Source organism: Oryctolagus cuniculus, chromosome 3 (assembly GCF_964237555.1).
Source record: "Oryctolagus cuniculus chromosome 3, mOryCun1.1, whole genome shotgun sequence".
Lineage (NCBI taxonomy): Eukaryota > Metazoa > Chordata > Mammalia > Lagomorpha > Leporidae > Oryctolagus > Oryctolagus cuniculus.
Window position 1 is genome coordinate 108,684,420 of NC_091434.1, and position 13,151 is coordinate 108,697,570.

Genomic DNA, 13,151 nt, shown 5'->3' on the forward strand with positions numbered 1-13,151 from the left:
GGAGAAAAATAGCACATAGGTGTCCAAACTCACCAGACTGCAGGCTTCTTGGCAGAAATTGTACAGGCCAGGAAGGAGGGGGATGAGACTTTCACAGTACTGATGAAAGCAAAAAGAACTGCTACTCAACAATACTGTTGCCAGTAAAGCTATCTTTCAGGTGTAAAGGAAAAATATTTGCATACAAGAAAATCTGAGAGAAGTTATCATCACCATCCCTGTGTAGAAGAAATGTTAAATGGAGTCTTTCAAATCAAAAGAAGCAGATACTCATACAAAAGAAGAAGATACCAGAAGGTGGAAAACTAATAGTGTAAACATGTTGTATAAGTCTTTAATATCTTCAGTATGAAGATTAAAAATCCAAAACAAAGATAATAGTAAATCACATTGTAAAGAGATAGCATAAAAAGTTGTAAAATAGGACATCAAAAATGCAAAATGTGTGGAGGAATGGAATGTAAGAATACAGTTAGTGTCTTCTCTTTTTTCTGTATAAGAAATGCTAAGTTACTGGTTTCAAAATAACTTGTTATAATTACAAGATGCTTTTGGTAAATCTCATGGTAACCACTAAGCAAAACTCTGTAATAGACAGACCAAAAATAATAAGCAAAAATGGGACCCATGTGATGCAGCAGGTTCAATTTTTACTTAAGATACTGGTCTCCCATATCAGAGTTCTGATTTAAGTCCTGGCTGCTCCACTTTTGATCCCATTTCCTGCTAATGTGCCTGGGAGAGGAGCAGAGGATGGCCCAAGTACTTAGACCCCTGTCACCCATGTGGGAGACCAGGATGGAGTTCCTGGCTTCAGCCTGGCCAGGACCTGGCTATTGGGAACATTTGGGTTGTGAACCACCAGATAAAAGACCTCTTTTTCCTTGTGCTCCCATACCCTATCTCCTTTTTTTCTGCCTTTAAAGTAAATAGATAAGTAGGGGCTGATGCTGTGACATAGCGGGTAAAGCCACTGCCTGCAGTGCCAGCATCTCATATGAGCACCGGTTCGGTCCCGGCTGCTCCATTTCTTATCCAGCTCTCTGCATAGCCTGGGAAAGCAGTAGAAGATGGCCCAAGTCCTTGGGCCCCTGCACCTGCATGGGAGACCCGGAGGAGGCTCTTGGTTCCTGGCTTCAAATCGGCGCAGCTCTTGCTATTGCAGCCAACTGGGGAGTGAACCAGTGGATGGAAGACCTCTCTTTCTCTTTGTCTCTCTTTCTCTCTGTATGTAACTCTGACTTTCAAATAAATAAATAAATCTTTAAAAAGTAAATGGATAATTAAATCTTTAAAATATAAAAAACAGTGCTAGAGCTGGACATCCATTTAAAGAAATTACCCAGATACAGTCCTTACACTTTTCACAGAATTTAACTCAAAGTGAACTTCTAGGAGATAACATAAGAGAAATCTGTAGGTGACCCTGCATTTGGCAATGAAGTTTTAGCTACAACACCAAAATCACAGTCCATGAAAGAAAAATTAGATTAAGCTGGACTTTATTAAAATTAAAAATCTTCAGAGTCAGCTGAAGATTACACTACATTGTGGTGTAGCAGATAAAGTTGCCACCTGTTATTCTCTCATCCCATATGCGTACCAGTTTGAGTCCTGGCTGCTCTGCTTCCTATCCAGCTCCCTGCCAGTGATCTGGGAGCACCAAAAGAAGATGGCCCAATTGCTAGGGTCCCTGCCACCCACGTGGGAGACCAGGAAGAAGCTTCTGGATCCTGCCTTTGGTTGTGGCCACCTAGCGAGGGAACCAGCAGATGGAAGATCTCTTTCTGTCTCTCCCTCTCTCTCTCTGTAACTCTTTCAAATATTTTTTTTTTTTTATTTTTTGACAGGCAGAGTGGACAGTGAGAGAGAGAGACAGAGAGAAAGGTCTTCCTTTGCCGTTGGTTCACCCTCCAATGGCCGCCGCGGCCGGCGCGCTGCGGCCAGCGCACCGTGCTGATCCGATGGCAGGAGCCAGGTACTTCTCCTGGTCTCCCATGGGGTGCAGGGCCCAAGCACTTGGGCCATCCTCCACTGCACTCCCAGGCCCAGCAGAGAGCTGGCCTGGAAGAGGGGCAACTGGGACAGAATCCGGCGCCCCGACTGGGACTAGAACCTGGTGTGCCGGCGCCGCAAGGTGGAGGATTAGCCTAGTGAGCCGCGGCACCAGCCCATTTTATAATATCTTATAGATCTCCAACAGCGTTTTTGAGTTTTCTAATTTCTTCTTTTTGTCTGACTGTAAAATTTCCAGAAATCTGTCTTCTAGTTCTGATATTCCTTCTTCTGTCTCACATACTCTGTTGTTAAAACTTTCCACTAAGGGCTGGCACTGTGGCACAGTGGGTTAACGCCCTGGCCTGAAGCGTTGGCATCCCATATGGGCACCGGTTCAAGATCTGGCTGCTCCAATTCTGAACCAGCTCTCTGCTATGGCCAGGGAAAGCAGTAGAAGATGGCTCAATTCCTTGGGCCCCTGCACCTGCATGGGAGACCTGGAAGAAGCTCCTGGCTCCTGGCTTTGGATCAGTGCAGCTCCGGCCATTGCAGCCATCTTGGGGAATGAACCAGCGGAGGGAAGAACTCTCTCTCTCTCCCTCTCTCTCTCTCTCTCTCTGCCTCTCTCTGTATAGCTCTGACTTCCAAATAAATAAATAAATCTTTTTAAAAAAAGACTTTTCACTGTGTTTTGTATTTGATTTATATAGTTCTTCATTTGTAGTATTTCATTCTGATTTCTCTTTAATATTTCAATTTCATGGGAAAAATTTTCATTTAGTTCATGAATTTTCTTTTGGTTGCTTCTAAGTAATCTGATGATTAATTTTCCGAATTCCATTTCTGGCATATGCTCAATCTCTTCATCTTTACCTTCTACTATTGAAGTGTTGTAGAGTTCCTTTGGGGGTGCTCATAATGTCTTCCTTATTTTTACTTATGTTTTTTCCTTTTTTCAGCATTTCAGTAGTTTTTTTTGGGAGGGGGAGCTGGTTGCTTTTATCTTTGTTTTGTATCTTTGTGGCTTAGTGAGATGTCTGTGCTTTCTCAGTGAGTACCAAGAGGTGTGTGCTAGGTGAGGCCTGGTTGCTCTGTTCAGCATTCCATGGTGGAGCAAATAACCTAATGTAAGGCCCCTAAGGGGCTTTGTAGCTCTCTGGTTATCTGGATGGAGGAGGGTGTTCACCTGTGTTGGTGTGACACCTCCCTCCCCCAGCTGCAGGACACCCTGGTGTTAGTGCCTGGTGTTTTCAGCACTGGTTCACACTGCTTAATTAACTGTACTTTTGAGCTGCGGCATCTCCTGTGAGCACGGTTCCCTCTGTTATTAGCTTCTGTGGGTCTGTGGGACGCAGGTGTGTGTGAGGAGCCCCAGCCTCCTGGAAGCCAGCTCACTTCTAAATATTGGTGGACGGGCTTGAGCTTCCAATAGGTGAGGCTTTCCCTTGCCCTACAGCTTGCATGAGGGAAATGAATTCTTCTGAATTGTTGTGTCCTTTGCTGTTTGGGTGTAGGGGTGAAGTGACCCCCACTATTGTCGGGACACGCATGGGAGGCAGGCACAGCACCCACTTGCCTGCATCCAAAATTAGGAAAAACAAACCAACAAAGGAGTGGAATGGCTTCTCCCAGTGGCTGCTGGTCCCTGCAGGGCGGGGTGAGGAGTGGGGAGATATGCCATGTCCCTATTCATTTTTCCCCCCCATGTGGAACTTCAAAGCCACTTCATCAAGCACTCCCACATGCTGCTATCTGCCGCTCTGTGGACCTGCAGATTCCCTCTGACCTGGTCTGCCGGGGCCAGCATTCTCTTCTCCGGGTTCAAGCCTCTGCTTTTTTTATTTTTTTGACACAGACCTGGATTGTCCCTGTTGTTCTTGCTGGGTTTCCCACTGTGAATTCCCCATGGCTTTATCTCAAATGTGTAGTTCCTACCCTTTTTAGATACTAATCTTGCCCTGCGTGATTTGGACTGTCCTATCACTATTCCGCCACCTTGGAACGCCCATTGCAGTATTATTTATATTTGTAAAATATTAGAAATTATCTGAATGTCCAGATATAAGGATTGCTTGAATAAACCATGGTGTGCACACATTACACACACATCATGAGTTATTGTTGATTTTTTTCCTGCATTTCTTTCCTCTTCCTCACATTCAGTCCATCATTTCAGCTTCCCTAGTCTTGCCTGCATCAACATCATTTCTTGCCTATTCTCCCTACTTCCATTCTCAACCCCCTTTAATATTCTTTATGTAGCTGTTTTGTTTTTTACACAAGCCAGAGTGCAACACAGACCTGTTTAAACATCAAATGGCTTCGTATGAAACTTAATATAAGAATCTGAACTGTTGAGTGTGGTCTACTGATCTGGTCAGCTTTTGGGCTTCATTGTCTATGTCTCTTTCCTAGGCTCACATAATCCAGCCTCAAAGCTCCTTGCCTCAGACTTTACACATCACCTGGAAGGCTCTTCACCATGTCTGTCCCTTCTGTTACTCAAGTTTCACTTCAAAATCCTCTACAAAAACTTTCTTTGGCACCACAATTTCATATTTTACCCTCCATCTTTCTCCCAATGATTATCACACTTCTCTATTTTAATTTCTTCATAGTGCTTATCAGTAGAAGTAAAATTTCCTTCCTTCTTTCCTCTTTGCATTCTCCCCTCCTTATGTTTCTCACCTTCCAGATTGTAGGCTTTGTCAGAGAAGACATTTTATCCTTTTTCTTTACTTCTGTATACCCAGTTCCTGGAGAGTTGCCACAGTCCTGGCACATATAAAACACTGTGGATATGAGTATATGGGTATCTGGGTAGACGACTATACCCATTCACTTAATATATACATGATAGCAGGTAAAGTGATCAGGTTACTTCCATGAGAAACATTGAATACTATGTTTAACGTGCTCAAATAAAGAATAACTGAAAAGGGGTAGACATTTCGGAGATTTAGGAGGGAAAATACAAGAATACATGGTGCTTTGCTCAAAATTGTTTTTCTTTCTAAGCAGATTGAAGTAATAAGCAGAGTTGGGGGGGGGGTAGAATCCTAGAAGCAACAGGAAGGGCGAGAAAGAGATGGAGCAATTAACTACATGTATAAAGTGGAAATAATGGGATGGGGTGAACATAGTTCAGTAAGAATTAGATCTCTTTTTTACTCTGTAAAAGGGCCAGCACAGATTATGTGTCCACATTCAACTCTTGATTTTCTAGAAAAATACAAGGAAAAAGATCCAAAATAAGAGGGTAGTTTGAGAAAATTTTATTTTATTTTTAGAATTCAGCCAGAGGTATTTGTCACCCTTCCCAGTGTGACCATAAATAAAGTGAGTAGAACAAGACTACCCTGGTTTTGCCCTGCTTAAATACAAACTACTTTTTTGATGTGTGTTCATACACTTTTATTTTATTTTAAGATTTATTTATGTATTTGAAAGACAGAATTACAGAGGCAGAAGCAGAGAGAGAGAGAGACAGAGGTCTTCTATCTGCTAGTTCACGCCCAAGATGACCACAATAACTGGAGTTGCATTGATCTGAAGCTAGGAGCTAGGAGCTTCTCTCTGGTCTCCCATGTGGGTGCAAGGGCCCAAGGATTTGGGCCATCTTCTTTTGCTTTCCCAGGCCATAGCAGAGAGCTGGATTGAAAGTGGAGCAGACGGGACTCAAACCAGCACCCATGTGGGATGCCACCACTGCAGGTGGCAACTTTACCTGTTAAGCCACAGTGCCAGACTATATACACTTTTTTTTTTAAAGATTTTATTTATTTACTTGAGAGGTAGAGTTAGACAGTGAGAGGGAGAGACAGAGAGAAGGTCTTCCTTCTGTTGGTTCACTCTCCAATGCCCGCAATGGCTGGAGCTGTGCTGATCTGAAGCCAGGAGCCAGGTGCTTCTTCTTGGTCTACCATATGGGTGCAGGGGCCCAAGCACTTGGGCCATCTTCTACTGCTTTCCCTGGCTACAGCAGAGAGCTGGATTGGAAGAGGGGCAGCTAGGACTAGAACTGGCACCCATATGGGATGCTGGCGCCACAGGCAGAGGATTAACATACTGCACCATGGCGCCAGCCCCAATACACTTTTAATAATATGTATTTATGTTTAAATATAAGTGATGATGTTTAAAACAGAAATTTAAAAAAACAAAAGCAAAAAAATGGAGTGAATGATAAGGAAGATCTCTCTCTCTCTTCCTGTCACTTTACCTTTCAAGTAGATGACAATAAATAAAAATAAACATTTTAAAATGAAGAATAAAACAGGTTATTTGTCCCAGTTAACATATCCTTGATCAAAATGGAGAACCAGATGTGAGACCTGAAAGATGAATCTGGTATTGTTCTTACTCTAAATAAATCACTAATGACATTAAAATAGTCTGTCTTTTCCAGATAAATTAGAGAGACACTGGGAAAATAATTTTTGATTTGCACAAGAAATAATGTACTGCTTTTTAGAATGAAAACACTTGAGAATAATTTTTGTTAAGAATAATTTAAGATATTTAGGGATATTCTATTTTTGGGTAAAGTAGTTTTAAATAGGATTTTAGTAACGTATGTATGACACATATTTTTTTGAAATATCTTCTTGAAAGTTTGCTTTGAAAGTGAATCCAGTCATTCAAATTGTTTTCTCTCAAGACCCAAGAATGCCAAGGCATTGCCAGCTTTCAGTTTATCCTGAAAAAAGAAAATATTTTATTGTAAAATATTATTTATTTAAAAATTTTATCTGAGAGGCAGAGAGAGTCATAAACACATACATAGATATGGGATGGAGGGGGAGAGAGAGAAAGCGAGCGAGAGAGAAAATCTTTTACCCACTGATTTACTCCACAGATGCTTGGGATTCAGGAACTCAAGCCAGAAACCATATGGGTGGCAGGGACCCAACTACTTATTACCTCTGCCTCCTGTGTGTTAACAGGAAGCTGCAATCATGAATGGAGCCAGGACTTGAACCCAGGTACTCTGAGAGGGGTTGTGGGTATCTCAAGTGAGATCTTAACTGCAAGGCCGAATGCCTGTCCTTATTGGTTGTTTTAAAAGTACTTTACTGAGAGTCTTTATCAGGTTTTTAAAAATCAGCTCTCCAATATGAGAGAAATATTTTAGTAGGTTATACAGTGATTCTCTTATCTAAATCCTATTGGGGCATTGTTGCCCAATTGTCTGAAATCTAAATCTGAAACTTCATTGTAGGAAGAGAGGAAGAGTTTTTTGTTTTGTTTTGTTTTTGTTTTTTTGGAGAGAGAGAGAGAGAGAGAGAGAGAGAGAAAGAGAGAGAGAGAATGAGAATCCATCTCCTGGTTCACTCCCCGAATACCATAACATCTAGGAATGGGCCAGGCTGAAATCAGGAGCCTGGAACTCCATCCAGGTCTTCATGTGGGTGGCAGGGGCCCGAGTACTTGGGCCATCCCCTGCTGCTTTTCCAGGCATGTTAACCGTGAGCTGAATTGGAAGTGGAGCAGCTTGGACTAGAGCTGGTGTCTCAGACAGTGGCTTAACCTGCGGTTCCTCAGCATGAACCCAGAGAGGAAGAGCCCTCTTAGTGAAATGCCCTTCTCTGGAACCCTTTAGTGGTCCCTTCTGTGGCACTTGAGGACTATTTGGAGGTGAAGAGAGAGAAAAGTACACTTCAAGTCTGTAGGACAAGAGGGCTGAAAACAGTGCCCAGACGGCACAAAGCCGCTTCCCTACTCCTAGTGTACGCGTGGTCCTTTCATGTGGCCCTGGATATGAGGTCAGCTTTTTCAGAGCAGAAGTCTGTAGATAAAGGGTTTCAGATGAGGGTAAAAATCAGTACATTTCATAGATTGCACAGGAGAAGAGGACTCCCCAGTTTCTCTCCACCTACTCCTCTGCACAGAGTATCAAATCTGCAGGAAGAAATGATTTGAGGGGCAACTTTGTGCTATCCTGTTGATTTGTATCCAGTGTGTAAAAGACAGGCATGTAGCTGAGTTGGAAGGAGGTATGTATGCTGTTGTGAGACATCTGCACTTTTAATGGATCTCAGCCTTAAAGAGTGGTTGATTTGAGGGCCTCTTAGTAGGGTTCTTCCCTGAAGCACACTTGGGTCATCCTCCTCTAGAGATTTCAGAAGTGATTGGAACAACTATTTGCTTTACTTCTTAAAATAGGTTGGTCCCAAGTATCCTTTGGAGGGGTATTCTTTGTTGTGTTGGCTGGAGACGTGATCCTGGGGTCAAGGGATTAGGGGCTGTATCTATGTGCTGTAACCCAGCAGTTAGAGCACCTTTGGCAAATCACTCAACCTCCAAGGTTTTTTTTCTTCCTTCACATCTCTGTGGTAGGGCACACTGCCTATGGGCCTCCCAGTGTTGCTGTGCTCATCAAATGGGTTTATCTAATTTTTAAAATAAATATTTTTTTATTTGAAAAACAAACAGAGAATGGGGAGACACACAGAGAGAGATTTTCCATCTTCTGGTCCACTCCCCCAAATGGCTGCAACAGCCAGAGCTGGGCCAGGCCAAAGCCAGGAGCCAGGAGCTCTGTCCTGTTCTCCCATGTGGGTGGCAGGGGCTCAAATACTTGGGTTATCTTCTGCTGCTTTCCAGGTACATTAGCAAGGAGCTAGATCAGAAGTGGAGCAGGTTGGACTTAAAATGGTGCCCAGGTGGAATGCTGGCATTGCAGGTGACAGCTTTACCCAGTACGCCACAACACCAGCCCCTGGAAATTTCTATTTTATTTTATTTTATTTTATTTGACAGAGTTAGATAGTGAGAGAGAGAAAGACAGATAGAAAGGTCTTCCTTCCGTTGGTTCACCCCTGAAATGGCCGCTAAAGCTGGAACTATGCCGATCTGAAGCCAGGAGCCGGTGCTTCCTCCTGGTCTCCCATGTGGGTGCAGGGGCCCAAGCACTTGGGCCATCCTCCACTGCCTTCCCGGGCCACAGCAGAGAGCTGGACTGGAAGAGGAGTAACTGGGACTAGAACCCAGCGCCCATATGGGATGCCGGCACCACAGGTGGAGGATTAACCAAGTCAGCCATGGCGCCGGCCCCTGGAAATAAATTCCTTCCTTCCTTCCTTCCTTCCTTCCTTCCTTCCTTCCTTCCTTCCTTCCTTCCTTCCTTCCTTCCTTCCTTCCTTTTTTTGACAGGCAGAGTGGACTGTGAGAGACAGAGAGACAGAGAGAAAGGTCTTCCTTTGCCGTTGGTTCACCCTCTAATGTCCACTGCAGCCAGCGTGCTGCGGCTGGTGCACCGCGCTGATCTGAAGGCAGGAGCCAGGTGCTTCTCCTGGTCTCCCATGGGGTGCAGGGCCCAAGCACTTGGGCCATCCTCCACTGCTGTCCCGGGCCACAGCAGAGAGCTGGCCTGGAAAAGGGGCAACCGGGACAGAATCTGGCACCCCGACCGGGACTAGAACCCGGTGTGCCGGCACCGCAAGGGGGAGGATTAGCCTGTTGAGCCGCGGCGCCAGCCAGAAATTTATTTCTAATATTTCTATGGCTGCATAGATTCTACTGTATGATCTATTATTTATAAATGCTGCTTCCAGAATTTTATTCCAGTGTTACAATGAGTTACCTTGTATAGAATGTCATTGTGAATTTGTGACAGTATAATATTTTTATATAAAAAAAACTTGAGAGGGACAAGCACATAAGAAACAATAAAGGCATAAAATAATAATTATTATTCCATTAAATTGTTAATCAGGGAATTTGAGGTAATCTGATCTCTGCTTAATTTTGGGTAACTTTTTTCATTTTCAACATTTGTTGTAAAAAATTAAAAACATTTTGGGGCCAGCATTGTGGCATAGTGGGTAAAGCTGCTGTCTGCAGTGCCAGCATTCCATATGGGCATTGGTTTGAGTCCTGGCTGCTCCACTTCTGATCTAGCTCTCTGCTAATGTACCTGGAAAGCAGCAGAAGATGTTTGGGCCTCTGCCACCCACGTGGGAGAACAGGACAGAGCTCCTGGCTCCTGGCTTTGGCCTGGCCCAGCTGCGGCTGTTGTGACCATGTGGGGACGGAAACAGTGGATGGAGGTTCTCTCTCTCTCTCTCTCTCTCTCTCCCTCTCCCTCTCCCTCCCCCACCTCTCTCTCCTTCTGCCTCTTGTAACTCTGCCTTTCAAATAAACAAATAAATCTTAAAAAAATTAAAAACATCTTAATACAACCTCTTAATTTATAGGTAAATGTTTGACAATGCAAGACTTTCAGTGCCTAAAGATGAGTCAGTTCTGGAGGGGATACTTCTGTGTGAAATACTAAGGTGTTTTTCCAGTTAACAACTTGGAACTAGCACCTGGCATAGATCAACATGAACTCTTGTCATTTGTTCATGTGTTCAAGCCTGTTGAGAAAATTTAATGAGGTATTTCTCTAATGGTTAAAGCAGAGAGTTCAAGGCAACTTCTGGATTGTAAATTTAGAAGAAAGCCAAGAATTATGTAAAAGGCTTATGACTAAGACTTTTATAAGATTTATTAAGAGTTTATCCCCATAGTCTCATTTTAGACCATCTCTGACCTCTGATGAGATAGTGACTGCCAATGAAGTCCTTAGGAAGAACTTATTTATTTATTTATTTATTTTTAGAATGGAGTGGGGAAGGGGATGGCAGAGGGGAGGTAATCCGAGGACTCTGCCTCTCATTGTAAACTCATGATTCAGGAGCCTATGGAGTAGAATAATAGTGGTAGCCTTACACCACATGTTAGTATCTTTTATCCACCTTCAAAGTCATAAACACACCCACACCCCCCAGCACACAATCTTGGGGACTGCGATTTCTTAGGTCCTTGTTATTGAGACTTTATTATCCCTATCTATGTAACTAGTGTCAATATAACTCGAGAGATTGATTTGTAACAGAAATATTAAAGTAATAATTTAGGCATTTTTCTCATGATCCATCTTAATATGCAAGATTATTATGATATGGTTCCTCATACCTTTGGTCCTTGGTGTCCAGAATTGAGATCTGCTGTGCTGACTTTCAGCTATTTTATGTTCCCATGCTCTGAAGTAGTTTAGCTATTTTTGGAGACAAGGTAATAGTTGTAGGGCTATTAAGTGTAATGGTTCCTCTGTGTTTTGTTACCATATGTCCAAGTGTTCTGAACCCAAACCCAATTAGAGCAGGGAATTACAGGAAGGAGACCTTGAAGTAAAAGGCATGTACCTTTGTTTCTTCATCAAATTCTTCCATAGACTCTATCAGTTTCCCAGGTTCCAGCTCACCTAGTGGAAAGGGGTAATCTGTTCCCAGAATTACTTTATCCTGAAAAAAGGAAACATATTTTATCCATCCTTTTGTAGAATATCAAGGAGCCTCCTGTGAACTTTATATATATATTTATATATTTATTTATTATATATTTATATTTATTATATATTATATATTTATATATAAATATATATTTATACATATAAATATATATAGTTACAAACACTCCAATAGTAAAATAACAAATATATTCCTAGACATAAAACTGTTCTAAAATTTCAGATTTAATGGGTCAAATTTATTTTGCTAACATTTCCAGCAGGTGTCGCTGTTAAATTTCTTAAATTTATAAATCACACCATCTTCCTCCTTTTTTAAAAAATAGCTGAAATACACAGTGCTGAAATATGAGACAGATGCATATATTTCGTAAAACATACTGATATATTTAGATGAAATTAAGTATTCTCTCTTACATTGCAATTTATCCAAAAGTTTTTGAAAAAAATCCTGGAGGTAGAAAAGAAAAATAAAAAGCAAATAACTGGATAAAAAGCAAAACAAGAAAAAAGAAACTCACAAATAATTCCTATCTCTATAAGTTGTATCATGGTTTATTGAATGATAATGTTAAATTTCCTTTTAATACTTTGTGCAACAAAATACACAACCTTGTCAATCTACATATTTATGAAGCAGTATGTCAGAGAATATGCTGGAATCTGTATGTACCCTGGTAAAGGACAGACATAGATCCTGTTTCAGGGACCTCATAATCTAACAAGAGAAACTTTAAAGCAGTTGATAGTTTATCAAAATAAAAATAAGAAAAACACATTTTAAACCAGAAACTTAACTGTGTGCCACTTAGATATTATATACAAGGAGATAAGTTGCAAAATTTTGGTGACATTAGAAGACTAGCCAACTGACTGCCGCCGCAGCTCTAGTCCCGGTTGGGGCACCAGATTCTGTCCCGGTTGTTCCTCTTCCAGTCCAGCTCTCTGCTGTGGCCCGGGAAGGCAGTGGAAGATGCACAAGTGCTTGGGCCCTGCACCCCATGGGAGACCAGGAGGAAGCACCTGGCTCCTGGCTTCGGATTGGCGCAGTGCGCCGGCCGTATCGGCCATTTCGGGGGTGAACCAAGGGAAAGGGAGACCTTTCTCTCTGTCTCTCTCACTGTCTACTCTGCCTGTCAAAAAAAAAAAAAAAAAAAACACACACACACACAAAAAAACAACTAGCCAACTAAATAATAGAATATCAACACTAAAAAGTTAAGAGTACTTCTTTATGCTAAAATGGAATTATCTCCAAGTTATATGGTAAAGGGGAATGATCTTGAAGTTATATTGTAAAGAAGGGGAAAAATCCAAAACAATGTTCTGCTATGCTCATATTTCTCTAAGAAGATTCTCACAGGTCCATATATATTTTTATTTACATGCTCTACTTCAGGAATGGTACCTAAGAGACATGTAACTGCTTTTGCCTCCATGGAGGAGGGCTAAGGTTTCAGAAGCAGGAAATGCCCTTTTCTTTTTAAATTTTTTGGAGATATAATCCACATGTCATAAAGTTCACTGTTTTAAATATGCAACTCAGTGGGTTTTAATATATTCTTGAGTTTGTGCAATCCCACTGATTCTGGAACATTAAAAATGTCTTATTCATCTTGTTTAATGGCAGACCATTTTTATCACTCAAAATAAACCTTATATCAAATTAAAAGTGACTCCCCTTTCTCTCTTTCCTTTAGTCCTTGAAAAACACTAATTTATTCTCTGTTTCTGCAGAATTGTTTATTTCTGGCGTTTTCAATAAGTGGAATCATGCATGTGGCCTTCTTTCATTTGCTACAATGTATTAAGATTTATCCATGTTGTAATAGAATTAATACTACATTTTCTTTTGGAT

General features: G+C 41.8%; 1 protein-coding gene and 1 long non-coding RNA gene across 5 annotated transcripts in view; one reads left to right on the forward strand and one right to left on the reverse strand.

Moving 5' to 3' along the window:
• LOC127491784 (uncharacterized) overlaps positions 1–13,151 on the forward strand; it is a 47,579-nt gene that overhangs the window by 4,949 nt on the left and 29,479 nt on the right. The gene's annotated exons all lie outside the window — the stretch shown is intronic.
• ACMSD (aminocarboxymuconate semialdehyde decarboxylase) overlaps positions 5,259–13,151 on the reverse strand; it is a 64,808-nt gene continuing 56,915 nt past the window's right edge. The window contains exons 9-11 of one of the 3 annotated variants that reach the window (XM_017342804.3): positions 11,190–11,288; positions 10,960–11,041; positions 5,259–6,697 (exon numbers count right to left, since the gene is read on the reverse strand). In XM_017342804.3, the coding sequence (XP_017198293.1) occupies positions 6,693–6,697; positions 10,960–11,041; positions 11,190–11,288 (186 nt within the window). In that variant the 3' untranslated portion in view covers positions 5,259–6,692. Of the gene's footprint in view, positions 6,698–10,122; positions 10,683–10,959; positions 11,042–11,189; positions 11,289–13,151 lie in introns of those variants that run through there. The other 2 variants (XM_008258507.4, XM_008258508.4) reach the window with 2 other exon arrangements.